The 19,492-nt window shown below is 30.2% G+C and overlaps 1 protein-coding gene across 1 annotated transcript in view; it reads left to right on the top strand.

Annotated features, from left to right (window-relative positions):
- LOC132924642 (uncharacterized) overlaps nucleotides 1-19,492 on the top strand; it is a 505,044-nt gene that overhangs the window by 387,157 nt on the left and 98,395 nt on the right. Inside the window, exon 3 of the mRNA XM_060989064.1 lies at nucleotides 16,037-16,245. Coding sequence (XP_060845047.1) covers nucleotides 16,037-16,245 — 209 coding nt within the window. The remainder of the gene's footprint in view (nucleotides 1-16,036; nucleotides 16,246-19,492) is intronic.

The following is a 19,492-nucleotide window of genomic DNA, read 5'->3' as shown; positions in this document are numbered from 1 at the left end:
GTCAATTTAAAAAAATATCACTAAAAAATTAATAGAAATTCGATTTTCGACTTTATTCATACAAAATTATTATACGATAAATTATGGATATATAATTATATGAAAATAATATAGGCTGATGCTGGAGTATATACTTTCAATACAAATTGATGTTGTGTCAAAACTCGACGGGTAGATCGGTTTAATTTACTCATGTTCTGATAAATAATAGAAAATAAATGTTCAATGCAAAATGTAACAGTTTCCTTGACTGAGAAAAAATTCTGTTCAAACTAAAGACTACACAATATTATTCAAACATAAATAAAGTACCAAAAATGTATGATATTTGACGGTTGTTAGACATCAAACCCGATTGGCGATAACCCTTCCACTATAATATGTACAGAGTAAATATAGTTTTATGTTTCCAGCGATCCGTTCAAATCGAGTAAAAAACGACATCGATTGTAATAAATATATTTACGATCGCACGGTGCAAGATTTTAAATATTGCCATTCTTCCTAAGTATATAGTACATAAACATATGTTATATAAATATATGTATTGTGACTTTGGAAATCGAATATCGATAAAATATTATGACGGTATACGAAAGCATACTTTGTGGTTAGTTATTACAGCACACTTGACGTATCCATGTTCGTTTATTATAGATTTACTGCGCAATACGACGATGCCGATACGTCACGTCGTATTATTTCTATAAATATTCTTGAGTTTTTGCTCTTAACGTTTATTTTAGCATACCTCTTACCACTGGAACGAATTATCACGTTAAAGTTGCGGCAAAATTATAAAACATGACTTATATATTATATAAGTATATAAGTATTTATATTTATTAATATTATGAGCTGACCGTTGGGCGTATAATCTAATAATATATTACATTATAATTATTATTATGTAGGTGTATGGAGTTTATTTTTTATTTCATACTTTTTAAACATAGTTTTTAATAAAATGGGTGTTTCAAATGTGTAGAAAGCTTTTACCTTAGTAGGATGTGTTATATGCAGAAATGTTATTTTTGAAATTTGTTAGTAGTTGTTCAGTAAATTGTAAAATACTACCGGCAGTAACACGTGTTAGAAGAAAACTTTTTAAATCACAACCTTTTAATAATCGTTAGTTTTTATTTTATAAAAGCGGCGAGATACTAAGAATGATAATAAAATAATGCATTTTTTACACTGAATTATAGTGAAAATCTAATAATAGTTTTTTTCAAACGATAGACGTACGTTAAAACAACTAATAACCATAGACAACACTTTTAAGAAACTGTGATTTGTGTGAAATGTTTGGATTTTATTATTTTGTGCGTTTTGTTAAATTCGGCCTACGTTATCACTGCATTTACATTCGTTTAATTGTTTTATAAATATATTAGCGTCTACTGGTATAACTATATTGTCGAGATTCATACATGCTAAGAAAAGTTACCGATAAGGGTGCTTAGTCACTGCTAATGAAACATATTTTGTCACACTTTGTTTTTTCTAACGCACAACATGGACAATTTAACGTACAATATAATTATATTTAAATAAATATATTTAAATTTCTAGTAAATTTTAAAATGTTCATAACATGTGCAAAAATGTAAATATAAAATAAAACCTGATAAATAGTAAACAATATTCTAAACTTATTTAATTTTAAAAACAAGTCTAATAGCTTTAATTTTAAAAAATAACAGTGTAAAACGGATTCTTCCGAACGTTAAATTTTCCATTTTGTGCATTAGCAGAACGGAAAAAATATTATACAAACGGTACATGGCGTACATGCTGATAACCATCCATTACCATTCAGTATTTTATATTGAATAACAATAATAAAAAGAACATAAGTATAGGGGAGAATACTTTTTAGTAAATTTTTGTTAGTACACCGTTAACAAATTATGTTTATTGAATTTCAAAGAAGAAAACAATTGAAACATTTCCAAGTGTTTTGATGTTCCCCACGGAACGTTACCGACTACTGAGTGGCATCGCATGCGACTTATTTCCGTTGACCCGTGTAAGTCGACGTTTACGGTAAACAATATGCATCCGACCGTTATTGGTTGAGTTTTACGTACATTTGGCTCAGTGAACTGCGGAGGAGTTAGTAATTAGTATGTGTAAGTAACTAAACTATTTACGGTTCACGGAAAACATTGTTGTGCTTAAGTCGACACTTATAATTCAAAATGTTCGTGTGTTAACCGTATACGCCTAACTTTTCAAAATAATAATATATTCAGTTTCCCTGCAAGTATTTTTTTTATCTTTTTATCGCTCTCGTGTTTTTATACGTATACCAACTACATTGTTATAATATAATATTATATTAAATTTGACGTGCGTATTGTGTTGACGCGAAGCTAATTGTTTAGTTATTTATAATATTGTAAGTTCTCTTTGATATTGTAGAATACATCGAATATATAGGTACATATAATATATATGTTACCAAATCTCGCTGTAATAAGTAATACAATTCATGTTTGATCAATTTATTTTATTTACAATAACTGTAATTTAAATTAAAATTAATTACGTATTTGATTTTCCCAAATTTAAAAATAACGTGACTACTGAACTGGTGGAGTGGTGAATCATAAGAAATACGACAAATATAATAAATATAATTTCATACTCTGTAGTTATTCACACTTTAAGTATGAATTATAAAGATAATAAAATTGACAACAGAAAATTATTAAATAATATTGTAAATTCAAATAAAAAAAATATATTTTAGAATCTATAGCAGGCTATCAGAAATACCACTAAATTTCAAAAGCTAAAATTGTAGTTTCATGTTTAAATTATTACAAACCAGATTTGAGAAAATTAAAAATAAAACAGTTATACTTATTTAATATATGATTATGTAAACTATTTATTAATTGTGTATTAATAATCTAAATATACATTATTTATTGTTGTCAAAACACCTTCCATCTTCTTACCTTTACATATTGTAGACAAGTAGTAACTATCCAATCATTAGTTATTTAAATAATGAGTATTTACTCATTAATTTTCAACTTTTGAGTAAAAGCTAAAAGTTACAATCAACTTTGGAAAAATTATGTTGTAAATAAATTTAAAAGTCTTGTTATAAAATAGTACAAAAAGTTAATTTTTATTTCTTGCATATTATAATAATTAATATGTTTTTTCTATGACAATATTTTAAAATATATTACTGAGGTGTTCATGAATAGAACTGTATACATTTTGAAAATTTCGATTTTTATAAAATATAGCGTAGTTGTCATCTTTTTCACCCGTTATTAGATTACTGACAGTTATAACTGAATTTGAATTGGTTATATAATATATATATTAAAATACGATATTTCCCAAAGTATCGTAATTCTTCTTCTTCTATGAGTTACTATCCGTTCCGGATGTTGGATATCATATTGGCTGTACTATTCCTGTCAAGTGATGCCCAAAATAAATCAATTGATGTTGTATTGTACCAGTCACGGAGATTCTTCAGCCAAGATATACGTAATTCTTAATAATAACTAAATAAGCTATAAGTATATTTTGACGTTCCACCACTCAAGTTCCTATACAACTATTGCTGCGCAACTTGTAATAAATTACGATTTCATAACTATACTTAGAACAAACAAATCACTTTTGTTATATTATGAATAATCCCTCATAGTATTAACGTTGAAGATTTCTAAGACAGGGACGATGATTTTAACATAAATATAATAATATGTACAGTTTCTCAGTATAAATCCCCACAATAAGAGGCCAACTGTATATGCCGAACATATTTTGTATAAATCAAACACATACACAAGAGTATGTGACAATCAAACGCAGACACGTTTGTATTACAACGTATTCATGGTTCAATATCGCCCTACTCTCCGACAAATAGAATAACTTAGGTATTAAGTAATGACGAATATTCAATATTCAGCAATTAATGACGATATGATATGTATTTTACCTCGAAAGTCGTTTCAAAAATGGCTTAATTTCATAGTAAAATGTATATACATAAAAATATTTATTACCTAAACTAACACTGTATAATGTATATACACTGAAAGGTATTTGTCATTTTTAAATCAATTTATTAGTAGGTCGTGACTCTCGTGAGTGAACAGAAAATATAATAATAAACGATAATCAAGGCACACGATTTCACAAAATATTTATTTCAATGCGGAATATGTGAGCAAATTAACGATGATTGTCTCGGGAACGAGTGAATAACACTGGAAATGAACGGATATCATAAGCGATAGTGTGGCTTCTAAATCGATCTACCACGATGTTTCAAATACTTTGTTTTTGGTTACCGTATCCCCACTTTAATCATGTCAGAACAAATCGTTTTTGAAATGTAACGCGTTTTGGTGGCAGCTCTTTTATTTCACTTTTAGAGAAACGCTTTTGTTTCATTTAGTACGTCAGCGGTTTCATTGTGATATACAAATAAAATAGTATTACGATTTTTTTTTTCCGGAGTATGAGACGCCGGTTTAAAAGTCCACGTCAGACATGAAAATCAACGAACAATGTCCTCGAGTGTCTGTCGCCTGTAATTTAATGGAATAAAATGAATTAAAATGTCTTGCAAAAATATCGTAGTGCGCTATTAAATCGATTGCCGACAAGCACTCTGCGACACCGTGTAAAGTCACTATGTAGGCAAGTAGAAAAAATATAATAATAAACATAATAAATACTGTTTGTTTTTTGTACAACCCAATACCAATAGTGACGACTGACGATACGTTCAAAGCACTCATAGTGCGGTTTAAAGATGCATAATATATCTTATGTGTATGTACAGTATATTGTTTTCACCCAGAGTTACGGTTGAAGTGAAACAATAATCGCTTTCTTTCTGGTAACCCGATACGCAGGTACAATAATATTAGTGCGTCGATTTTCTTTTGCCAGTCCGGAGTGAAGGGTTTGTAGAAATTGACGTGACAAGTTTGTAAAAAAACTATATATCCCTCGGAGGTATTCCAATTATTTGTTTAATACACAATTCTTTTTCTCTTACGCTATCGAATGCTCAAAATGGAATGCGACCGTGGCAAAGCCATTTTTATTGTTTTTCATTGTGCGCACGCGCACGTGCGCGTGTATGAGTGTTACGTGGAAAACATAAAACAACATATACGAAAATAAAGACAAAGACGCACGCACAAAATGAAGTAACGAAATGATAAAAAATACATTTTAGATTTTCCAAATGCAATACCTATTGCGACTTTATACTGGGAACGACGAATATTGCTATAGTACTGCGAAGTCTGTCGGATCTATAATACTAACCGCCAATGCTGAATGCGTTCACAAATTCTTATCCAGTGGGGTGCGAGGACGCTCGAGGCCTATTGATAAAATTCCTATAAGCTCTCTAACTAATGACCATTGATAAATGTACACATATACAATTGTTTATTGAATTATTGCTTAATGTAATAAAGTACCAGTGGTACATAAAATGCGAGTTTATATTATTTCAGAAGATACGATATTTTATTTACAAAAACTGTTTTCCCTTATTTTGTCTTTTGTTAATGTGTTTATTTTTAGCTCATTCGTTCTCAATTGAAATAATTCAAATTATACACTAAAAGATTATTTAGTATTTTTTTTTTTTTTAGTTCCTATTTTTCTTCCCTTTAAATATAGTTTAATATTATATTAATTATATATTCTTGTGCGTCATAAATTTTCAATGATTTTATTGTGCGTTAAAAAAAATTATACCTTAAGAAATTTTCAATTTTCTGTCAATTACTAAAACATTCAAAGTATAACTTTACTTTTCACGAAGTAGAAGGGTTTCGTTATTTCTGTTATTGTACGCAATACAAAATATATAGCGTGAAAAAAATTAATTTTTTCGGTCAAGCATTGCGGAAAATACTATATATTATTATAGTTTCGTTGTTTGCAATAAATGATGCCTAGAATATTTCGTTCAGTTGGGTTTCTCTCCGGAAACGACCAATCACGCTGAAGGTGTAATATTCACACACGTGACCGTAAATGCTGATGCACTTTATTTCGATATTTATGTACCAGTTATGCGTACTTTGCCGACGATACAAATATATTATATTTTATGACGTTTTTTCGTTTTATTATTAGATATAAACATTGTTATTTTATTATATACCAAGTGATTTAGTCGTGATTTTACCGGATATACGAATATATAATAAGAGCCGACCTTATCGTTATGATAATATATCATATATCATTATCACCTATAACAATAAGTCTGTCTAATGGCTGATGTTGTGCTATTGTTAATATAGTTGGACGTTGACAATAATACGAAGTAGATATTCTTGGATGTATAAAATTACGTTTTATCACTTTACCGAGCAATTATTCTCTGTCCGTCCCGAGACGCACTCATGCATGTTACACGAGAAACTTTCAGCGCACCACTCTTCTTCTATTCTCGTCCCTATCAACCTCGACGATGAAATGATTAGACTGTGGAGGTATTTATGAGGAGGGTAGTTTTCATTAATGGTAGTGTGGTAGAGGGACAGTCGTAAATAACAATACGTGGTTGATGATGGTGTTGGTGGAAGTGGCGTGACAAGTCGAGGCACGCGAGTAAAAAATAATTACCACCGTCGTATAACGTTACTCGAAAAGGCCTTGCGCCTTACACTGCAAAAACTCACACTCAACGAACGTTGGCGTACACGTCAAATATGCATCGTGGTTTGGGCGAAGAAGATATTATGATGGCAGGGAGAGAGAGAGAGAGAGAGAGATAGTCGTCGAAATCTGCGCACGAGTCCTTTGCGAACCTCCACCGACTGCTGTGTGTATGTATAACATATATATTTATATATGAACATCGGTCACAATATATAATATATATGTATATAGTATATATATATTGCACACACAATATACATAGTATATATAAATGTAAGTGTACGTCGGTGTGTTCGTGATATTAAACTCTGTTCGTGCCGGTAATGCTGTGACTACGTATATGTATTTTGTATATACATATATATATATATATAAATATATTATATCATGGGTACCTATATATAGTGCTGCCGATGAAATAGCGTCGTCGGCTGTTTGTGAATTATTACGACCCGCTCTGTGGGCGAAAGACCGGTGGTGGCGGCGTTGTTGTGAAATAGGAAGTAGTGTGTGCGGGAGAGGTGAAAGAGTGGAGATAAGCGCACAAATATTTGCATATACCGGTGTGGCGGTAGTGTGGTGATCGGTGGGTAGTGGGGCCCGTGAATACGTTTTCGACGGCGCGAAACGCATTACGACTGCCCGAAAGAACGTTTTAACATTTCGTTTTTACTACCACGTGTTTTTAGCCCCACGACCCAACCCCGCATGCACCCCGTGCACAGTCATCTCCTGACTTTTGTTCGTTATCGTAAACGATTACACTATGTTCCCTTCCTCTAGAGGCTATCCACGGGAGGTGTCGACGGACCTAGACGCTATGGCAACCATATTTCCCAAAGTTTTAATAATAATAATTAAAATATTTTAATTCATATATTTCATTCGCTCTCTTTCCGTTCCATACTAATGCTAAACTATTAGCTGTTTAAAACTTGTATGCTAACGTTATGTTTATTATTCAACCGTTAAATAGTTATATTTACATAATGTGCTGTCTGTAATATGATGTGGTTGTTACTACTGGATTCAGATTTCAGATATGTAATTCTGTAGAATTGTATATTACTTTCGTAATTTATTATATAAGTATAAAACCAAAACGGTTATTTTACAAAAAAAAGAAACCATTTTTGTATTTTTTTTTTCACTCATAATAGAGTCACAGATCTGATTTATTGAATAAACTGAATGAGCAATAATTGTATTTTGCTTAGTTACATTGAGAGCTGAAATTGTGAGTTTTTTCGATCATTTTTCCCTTATTATCATCGATGTTGAGCCACACGCAATGGGTACAGTAATCCAATCGACCAAAACGATAGTTATTTTAAATAATAATTTCGTGAAAAAAAAAATACAACAAAAATCAAATATGTGCGAGTGTATCACCGCAAACCAAATTAACGTGATTTCGTTATTTAATATAGAGGGATTTGTGTTTTTATCAGTTCTGACATCCTTCCTGCGTAGGTTTACGCATGGAATCGGTGATTGTCGGCTGCAGACGGTGACGACGATGACGGGGAGGATGAATAAAATGGATTTCATAAGGAAAAAAAGTAAATAAAATTTGTCTTTTATTATACTCACGCGCCGCCAGGCGGTGGAGTAAGAGTAAAAGATGACACGTCCGGAATATTATCTTGGTTAGCCCGCCACCGACACTGCTACGACGAGTACGAGAGGTGAGGCGAGTGAGAGACTAACCCTGCGAGAAACGGCAATAATAATAAACCAGCGCAAATAAGAAGATTATCCGTGCTCTGGGTAAAAGGGACTCCGGGGACGATTCGCTTCGGGGGTGAAGAAGAGCTGTGTAAGGTAGTGGATGTGCGTGAGGAAATGAGGAGTGTGTATATATATATATATATATATATATATTTACCATTATTATTATATATAGTGGTGACGGTGGCAGTGGCGAGAGGCACGTAAAATATTGTACGTGGACTGGGCTTTTATTCTATTATATATATATTATTATATTATTATTACAAAGGCGATGGGCGAGGCCACGCCGCGCTCACCTACCACGGCTAGATTAATCAACTTTTTTCCTTCTATAAGGTATATAGATTATATAGGTATACGAATTTATTTTCTCCGACGGCACAAAGGCCCGTAGCCCGCGGGAATCGTTTTCCACCGCCCAGAAGACTGACGGGGTGGACAAAAGTTTTGCTTACCACATAGTCGTCGATAGCATCCGATCATTTCGGCCATTTGTTCTTCAATACTAGTCGTTACAAGCACGTGTGTGTGTCTGCTTATGCGCTGGCGACAGGTCGGAGGAAACCTGCAGTTATATATAGGTAATACGTATATATATAGGTAATACGTATATATATAGGTAATACGTATATATATATATATATATATATATATTATAGGTGTCGAGTCAAATAGAGCAAAAGTATACGGTCACGAAGAAAACGACGTGAATCAAAAACGAAAGTAGGGGAAAAAACCACACTTATAGTAGTTGTCATTACGTGCGGTTTCATCCCAAACAAATTGTAATAACTTACGCGTGTGTGTCCGGGCGAAACAAGAAAGAAAACACGTTAACAAACTCTGCTGGGCGGTGTCGGTGAGTGCGCACGATAAGAAGGAAGGGGTGAAAAACGGACAAAACTTTTTTTCGAATCGTGCACACACATACGACCGCGATCGAAAGATTGTGAATTTCTTGATATGTCGTCAAATACTAGACGTCACGTGCTACCAACCGACACTTATATCTCACAACTCCCTCGGTAGGTTGCGATTATTACTCGATTTTGATTACGAGATCGGCAAAAACGAGGACAAATGTAAATGGTTGGTCCAATATGGCACAACTATAAAATTAATGGATTGCTGAAGAGTGCTTAGTCCTCGTCCATTTAAAAACTGCTCTGTCGCATTCATATTGTTTAGGAGAGCTTCAAACGTGATACAGTTTTTTTTTCGATTCGTTTACGAAAACAGTTTGAGAAAGCATTGGTTTTTAAAATTAAATTACATCGATATAATATAATATTTATTAAAAGGTTGAATTCTTTATTCCATAACAAATCTATAGATTAAAAACTATTTCATATTCTATACTTTTTTTGTGCTTATGTATTTTTGTGACATAAAATATAAACGGTGAATATGTAAACTAACTGAATTGGTACGGCTAGGTATATTTGGATTTATCCCGAGCCAGCCACTGCCAACGTTCAGAAAACTTTAGTTATTCTAGTAATAACTAAAATGTAATTATAATAATTTTTATGCAATAATTATACACAATGTACCTTATAATTAATTCAGTGTGATGCCAAATTTCATATAAACATAATTTTATTCATCCACCATATAGATAGGTCTAGACATGTTGATGAATATTATGAATTGCGGAAGTCGAGTATTACTCGGAGGAAAAATTAACGCTATATAGTGTCTAAAGCTCCTTAGTTGAACTTGATTTAATAAATTAACTCGGAGCAAAATTGTCTGTCTGTATAAACGAAACTATGCTATTTAAATATGTCTTATACGGATATATATATATATATATATATATAGTGTTATAAAGTTGTTTTATTTTTTTTCTCCTTCAACCTAATGTGAATGGTTTTATCAACTAAAATATAGATAAAGAGAAAATTATAAAAATAATAGACTATCAGAAGATATACTTGTATAAATGTAATAATAATTCGATATATTTTAAGCGTACAAAGTAGTATTATAATTCGTATGTTATTATTATGCCACCTACCATTGCCATCCGTGTAGTAAGCCGATTGGTAGACGGTGACATTACCCGCGTTCGTTATAATATTGTAATTTATTACTTTTATAATTATATTAGCCCGAAGCCGTGTTTGACTGTATAGTAGTAAACCGACTTGATTTTTCCGCATGCAGTCATACGTAATATCATGTCGACCACGCAATTCTACAAATGATTTATTGGTTTACAGCCAACGGGACATGTTAAACAACTAACAATTTAATCGAATATAATATATATATATATATTTGTAATCTCATGTATTGAAAATTCAGTATAATGATTAAAAATTATAATACACAATATTATTCCCATTTTATATAATTACCTACTATAAGTGTGGTTTTGTACAAATATTATTCGTTACGTCATATAAAATAGTTGTTAACACAATAACACGTCTTTTGCTTTTATTCCGTTTAAAACAAAAACATACTTAAAGTTTCTGTTAATCAATACAACATGACCGTGTATTAGCTATTTCTATAAGCATTATAGTTAGTAGGTACCTACCATTAAAAACTTTAATAGTTTCATTAAGAAAATGAAAAATTATCATTAATTTATTGTTACAAATTAAATTGTTCCGCGGAGATATAATATTAAAAAAAATAATTTTTTCTTGCAGTTCCACTACTAGTCATATCTGACTTGTATTTAATTAAATCTAGCTCTAATTAGTACTGATTTGAATGTACTGCTTTTACTAAGTCGAGTGTTGAAGTTTTAAACACCAAATTGGGCTAGTTAATGATGTTCAACAAAAATAATGATATTGTAAGGATACCTATTATTTCATAAATCAAAAGTATTTTAGTATTTTTAGCGCGCATCGACACTAATAATGTACATTAATATTCACATTCGTAACGATTCTGACAGATCGACTACTTAAAAATTGCAATACGTCATAGAGCACCTATTTGGCGAATACTCCGCGGATTCAAACGCATAGCAGGAATACCACTGTTCTTTTCATCCGACTGTGTAAATAATAACGTCCAATAAAACGCAACTTTTTTTGTATTTTTCCCAGAAACGTCGTTCACGCGTAGAATTTGTTAGAATAGTTTTGTTTTAATTTTAATTTTTCACACAAAAACACCGTTCCCGCGATCAATAGCTGCAATAAACACAAATCCTAGCAAACATATGTGTAGAAAAAATGAAACTGCAAAACAATATCGTCACATGTAACATTCGTTCGCGAGTCGCGTCGCGTACAGTCGTCGTTAGAACAAAATAATATTTATAACGACAACGTTTTAATTTGCGCGGCGTGCTAATCCGTCGGGACACAATATTGTGTTCGTTATATTATTAGAGCTACAAAACACCCGTGACGAATGGCGTGGAGCTGCGCGTGTAAATTCACCCGCACCGGAGCCCATACCGGGACGTGATGACGTGTCGTCTGTCGGTAAACCGTTGAAAGCGAATCTCGTGTAACTTTTCCATCTCACGCGGGGCAGTATTTCGTTACTTATTTTTTTTTACTTTTTTTATTCTATTTTTTTTTTTTTTTGCCCGTCGACCGTCATTCTCTTCACACGACGACCATAATCATGTTATACGCGCTTATTGTGTGCATTACGTACTTCTTCTTGTTCTCCTCCTCCTACTCTTCCACATCGATCCGAATACGTTTATAGTATTACAGTAATCCGACGTACTGCGACGCGTCGTATTCGATAACGTTTACGATATTATGGTACGTATTAAGTGCGCGTGCGATACACAATATCACTGCGGTATAATATACGCGTGTACACGGTCTAGCGGACCTCGGCGGGCAGGCGAGCGACTAGTGCGGAGGAGATTCTTGGCAAGTAAACGTGCGGCAAACGACTTTACATCATATATATATATATATATATATAAACGTATATATTATAATGATATATATATATATTCGTATCACAGGCCAGTGACGGCGGGCGACGCGAGAGCATCGAGTGGCAATAACGCCCAACACTTGTTGTATTATTGGTTTCGCTCATTGGCAACCGTCCCGCGGCGCCGGCAATTCAAATTAAACGCAACAATAACGATAATGATATGCACGCGCACAAGCCGACGTTTACACACACACACACACACACACACACACACACACACACACACACCCGACACGAGTATGTGTATACGTTATGCCGGCGCATATTTCGCGAGCCGCCCGAACACGAGCGCGGTGTTTTTCCGGCAGCCGATTCGAGCCGATCGTTTCGCAAAGATTTATTGCGGGCGAAAGCGTCTTCAGCCCGTACACCATCCACACACCCCCGCCGGGGGGTGGGTCTTATAATTTGATTCGTTCCGAACCGGTAACGCGACAATATTTGGCACTCGAGACGAATGATTATCGTCGTCGTCGTCGTCGTTATTGTATTATTACGCGTACACGAATTCGTTATCGAACCGCTCGCGTATATATTACTCCGCGAATGCGTGGCAACGGTACTAAATCGTACGTATATATTATGTATTATACTACATTACGGATAAAGTGTATCGGGTCGCCCGGCGTAATTACAATATCATTGCAACACATACCGCTGCAGATAGGGGAGGTGCACGCTTTTGGACTAGCGCAGCTTTAAACGACTAAAAGTCATTATAACAGATAATATATAATATTACGTATAATATACGTGTCTTGAAGGACGCCTGTGACACGAGGCGATTGTCGTAGAATCTAAAACTATGTTCTGAAAGCTAAAGCGTAGGTCAGACGTATAGAATTTCGTCTTGCTAGAAATTTGCTAAACAGACAGTGACAATTTTTTAACACATTTTGAGAACAACATAATGTTACATAGACTTTTCGTAAAAAAATAAATTATAATTCAAAAAATGTTGTTTGTTTTAAAATTGTACAATTTAAGTTCAAGCCCTTCAACAATGATCATGATGTATTTGTAACCGGTATAAATACATTATTTTTAAAAATAAAACTTTTTATGAAATTAAAATATAAATATAAGATGTCTAATAGTTGCCAAATTTTTTAAAGTATTGATTTCATTAAAATAGTTCATTATACGCAAAGTAAAATTTACAATTAGCTTGGTATTTATTAAGCATTTTTTTCAAATATTTGTAATTCAGTTTATACTTAATTTGATTCGTTTATTTTTAATTGCTATATAAATTATATACATTTATACATAGTTAGTAGATGCCCTTTATATCGTCTAGGTTTGAATTTAAAGGGTATTTAGAGCTAATATTATTTAACAAAAGTTCACTAGTTCATTATTGTTAAATAAGATACAGAACATATTTAATTTATTTGAAAATATACTTGTTAAATTCATATTCAATAATCCTAAAGTTTACCTGATAATTGTTTTCCGTCCTTGTGGTATTTTACATCACTAATTTTGTTTGAACTTACTTCTCTTATTATGTTTAAGCATTGGGTTGTGTAATATTTCTTGTTTTAAAACACTTATTGGGTAGGATTACATTCTATTTTTATGTAAAAAATGCATAAACAATTTTATAAAAATGCGCACTTTTCCGAATCACTTTTATCATAAAGTGAATGTAAATTTACTTACACTTATGTAATTTTGAACAATAACGACTTGCCTGAAAGTTTTTTGTTACAAAATTGCGTTAAATTAAATTTAACATTTTTAAAGTACATATTTTCATATTATGTAATAAATTTACCGCGCCTCGGGAATTTCAAAACTGCTTTCCAATTTGTTGGGTTCATTATTTTTTAATTATTTTTATACTCCAAAAAGGTATTAAGTAGAAAATATTATGTTTAAAACTACTTAGTCCAACAATAATAAATTTAATTAAAACTAACGTGGATATTTTGTCATATTTTCCTCATAGTTTGACACGGTAGTATTTTCTCATCAGCCATACACCGTCCACACCGACCCAAACTAGAATACACATAGGTTAAATATAAATTGATAAGACGTCAGTGGATTAGTGTTTGCACGTTAGTGTAAAATTACATGGCCCAAATCCCAGACATAAAATTAATTTTGGCTATACACTAAAATATTATAGAATTAACCACTCATTTACGGAATAATATATATATGTACTATGAAATCACGGTTATAAATGTAAATATTATTTTTTTTTTGCACAAATTTATTTTACAGCTGTATAATAGGTACCTACAATTTATGTTTATAAAAATCATATTTAAATGGTATTTGTATTTTATTTTAAGAAAATAAATAAATTTCATGATGTATACAGGAAACACTCCAGGCGACTTATTATTAAATAATTTCATGTCAACTATGAAAAATCATAGGTACTCATAACTCAATTTAAAATATTTTTCTCCAAGACAAAATTATTATATGTTGTGCGTTTAATTTGGACCAATCTCAGTTTCATCGAATATGAACTATTGATTCATTCTAACGGTAATATGAGAATAACAATAGCGCGAGGTACTATTTATGGTATCTAAAACATTTTTTCTTTTTTTTAACTGAAAAAATTCAAGTTTGTATATACAAATTAAAAAGCTATTGTTCCCAATGGATTGTACTTATTTGGTTTTGTTTTTACATAATATATTTTACTTAATTCAAACTTCAACCAATTTCTGTGAGTATGAATACTAAATGACGAACAACCAAGAACAAGAAACAGAGTTGAAATTATCCATATTAGGCACTTTATTAATAATAAAAATATGTGTGATGTGTCTATTTGTATATGAAAAATAGACTATGCGGAAACGAGTTGTAAAAATAATCCCTGTTATTCTGCAAGATCTGATCAAGAACTCATACAAAATGTTTGAAAAAAAAAAACTATTTTAACCACGAAAATATAATAATATTAAACCATGATTAATACATATCGTCTAGTTAAATATTTCTAATTTCATTCTAATTGGTTTAAAATTTGAAAAAAACATTTAAAAATCTATAAATACGAAAGTTTTATTTAGGAAAATATAAATATCTAACCATGGAAATAATTATTATAAAGTATAAAATATGGTAAAATTGTTGAAATCGACCTCAAACATTAATAATTTATTATGATATATTATATCATAATTTATATAAATATAATATTGTACTAACCAACTTTATATTATATTATATTTTTTAATTATTAAGAAAAAATATTTTTCTCTTTCATGTCTTAATTAGTGTGAATTAATGGAATTCAGTTTCAATACAACATTTCCTATCCAGTAAATAAACTGTGTGTGCCTGTATTTTTAATTATTATTATTTTTATTATTTGTACTAAATTAATTATTTAATTATATATAGAGAAAATAGAATCTCATAACCCAACCGATCAAAATGACGATTTAATTAAATATTGTTATTGTATAATATGATGTGGATTAATTATTTTTATTCAATAATTGTTATCGATATTCCTCAAATATATTTTTGTTAAAAATGTATTATTCCCATCGGCATAGGTTAACCATTGAATATTATTACGTTTTTGTATATTACTATAGATTAAATTTTAACTATTTATACATTTAGTTATCATATCATTATGCCATTTTAATATGATTATACATTCATGTATGACTTGAATAATTGATTTTGTTTATTAATTCTATAGCGTGGATATTCGAGACAAGTATACTGATCCAAACAAGTCACATTGGAAGGATGAGTCCTTGGAAGGCAGATCACACTTCCGTATGCTATCCGAACCAGCCATGTTAACCATCGATAACGTATCGGAAATGGACGCTGGCATTTACAGATGTCGAGTAGACTTTCGGAAATCACCGACCAGGAATTCTCGACTGAATCTAACAGTTATTGGTAAGTACCAGTTATATTTTCGTGGTATTTTTTCAAGCGCGCATGTCAAATTTCAAATTACTATAACACTGGACCAACATTGGAACGAAAGGGCTTATATATTGTAGACGATCCATGCTGTCGCATATATAATACATTAGATATTTTTATCGATAATTTGTGATCAAGTATTCTGAATAAAATGTAGAAAACATATCACATGAAACACATCGAAGTGAACGCAATGTAATTTCATTTTTATGAATTTTTCAGCACAGGACTTCTTATTACGTTTTGTGACCATACGTGTAACCTAAGAAACGTGATCAAATTATTTTTCTTGTATATACACACACACACGCGCGCGCACACAAAATACCGTAGAGAATTTTATGCCCAACGTGGTTCACTTGAGAAGAAAAGATATATCTGTCTACTGTCACACGATCTCAGTTTTCATTTCGGTGTTTGTCATTTCGTGATTATTTTTTAACCAGTTTTGTGGGAAAAAAATAAAAGTCAACATTTTTATCACATAAAATTGCGTTTTTTTATTGTGGCATTTAAAATTTATACAATTACATATCTTTAAGTAAATAAAATAAATAAAAATTGAATAACAAACAATCAATAAACAAAAACGCAAATAATATAAATTAACTCTTTTTTGTATTTCGCTCACTCTACACATCATTGGTAACATTTGTGTTAGGCCTGCTGAAACATACAATACTTAACGCAGTCGATTATAATTTATAATTTATTTGAAAAAATGTCTTTGACGTGCACATTAGGCATAAAGATGTTTATTTTAACCATAGTTTAAAGAAAAAAAATAACACGAGGTAATAAATTCTCACTTCATTTCCGTTAAAATATGGCCAGCTAACAGTCAGAAACAATTATTTTTGTTTTACACAAACATTATAATATATTATTTTATATGTATACTATATTTAACTACAATATTACATTAACAAAGCTAAAAAAAAATTAAAATTAAAAATTTTTAAATTCTAAAATAATTCGATGATTTGTAATCATTAAAATATCAGAAATTTATAGTATTTATTTTTTTTTAAGAAAATGTTTTTGCCCAATTTGCGCACATGAAATATTGATTTTTTTCCAATACGCTTATTTTAAAGATCTAAAAAGATTGTCTACGTCTACATCCAACAATTGTTTTACCATTTTACCTCTAAAATTGTATAGGTATTACATGCGTGCCCTTTACTAATTTTAATTAGGGAAAACATATATATTTAGGTATAATGTATATGTACTTATATTTATATATATTTTTTTAAATCAAAATATTTAAAAATATGCACATGTCATAAAGACGTATTATACTTACACACAAATCTTTAAACAAATACTTAAGATATATTTACTTGGTAAAAATGTTTTAATTTAAATACTACCGATTAGCTACAACGTCAAATTTAATATATTCGTGTTAATAAATAATATTTTAATAATATTAATACAAAACTAGCGTATCATGCATGTAGTTGTTTTGCCTATACAAAACGCCGGCATACATAAAATCATATTATTATATTTTAACCTTTTAATTCTGTATATGCGTGAAATTATCTTTTAAATTAATACGATTTAAGACTAATATTTTTACGCATATTTGATATTTCATTGCATTTACAACGATAAGCATCAACATTTTAACGAGGCCTTAAAATGGCAAATGGTTTTTATGGGTTTTAATATAATATGAAAAATACATAAAAATATTTAACTTACTATTAATTAGAACATTTTAATATAGAGTAGGTAAAGTCGTGTAAAATACCACTATTAACTAAATCAATATTAAAATATATAATATATATTTTAATAAAAATCACACAACATTCACTTACATAGCATTATATAATGCTATGTAAGTGAATGTTGTGTGATTTTTTTATGTTCAAACCAAGTTTTGTTATCAAATACTATTAGGTATTTACTCAAAACTAATTTAAATATTTACGGCATATAATAGTTAAGTGAATATACGAGTACAATAATTATAAAATGTAATTTATAACAGAATATTTGCAAAGTATGTTAACTTTGGTTAATTTCTCGTAATAATATTATAAATAGACGTTGAATTATTTATATTTTATATTAATAGTTCACAAACAAAATACTCAACCGTAAATAATTATTGTTAACTAACCTTACTTATAGTGTTTGAAAATTGTATGATATAAAACATTTTGATTTTTAAAATAGTTCAGTGTTTAAGTAAAATTTTAAATTATTATTATATATATAATTGGAATTTATATTTAGTCACAATGATGGTACCACCATGGCATCATTGTATCATCAACGATGATATGCCATTTCTAGGGGAAAAAACAAGTTTCGCTATAAATAGACGAAAACAAGACCCAATAAAGTAATTTTTCGAGAATTGTAAATCATAGCTAAATATTAATATTAACGTTTAAATCTAAAACAAATTATATTATTATTAATTAATAAGTATTAAACTTCAATATTTGTGTGAAAAAATATTCAATGTTTCACGTTTTTGTTAAGTATTTCAAACTTCAAACACTAATCACTAATAATAATTATAATATAGTAATTTATAAATCGATGTGTTTAAATATTTTTTTAAGTATTCTGTTAATTAGTTTTAAATGATATCTCGATATCGCTTTAACATATAATAATAACATATGTGGAAATGTGGAATTCGCATAATTGTTATTAATTATTATATTTTACCCGTATTTTTATGATAAATAAAATTAAATAAGATAAATTGAAAATATTTCATAAAAATCTAATTTTTTCTCAAAATATAAGATAGTTGTGATCATTAAAAGTTTGAATTTAATTTATATTGTTGGATATATAGTTAACTATTTTTCAAAATGTGTAAAAATTATTATGTATTATAATTCAATTATAATATTGTAAAGTTTAGAGGTTAGGTTAGGTTTAGATGGTGAAATAAGGATTTTGAAATGTTCATATGAGTAAAAAAAAAAGCAAAAAAATAATATAGTATAATACTATAATAATAATAATAAAAATATAAAATATAAAATAATCCGAGACTTATTATTTTTTTTTTCATACTAACGTTTATTAAAAACTTTTGAAAAAAAAAACAGATGATAGAAATGTCGCCACCATATTAATGCTTGTCATTGTATACAGGTCTAATCTATGGTTGATTGGCAGGTGTCGGTGAATTACGTCACTAGTTGGATTTTTTCGTTCTTTAAATCTCGTTTTAAAA

The sequence above is a fragment of the Rhopalosiphum padi genome, chromosome 3 (assembly GCF_020882245.1).
Source record: "Rhopalosiphum padi isolate XX-2018 chromosome 3, ASM2088224v1, whole genome shotgun sequence".
NCBI lineage: Eukaryota > Metazoa > Arthropoda > Insecta > Hemiptera > Aphididae > Rhopalosiphum > Rhopalosiphum padi.
This window is presented reverse-complemented; position numbering and strand designations above follow the sequence as displayed.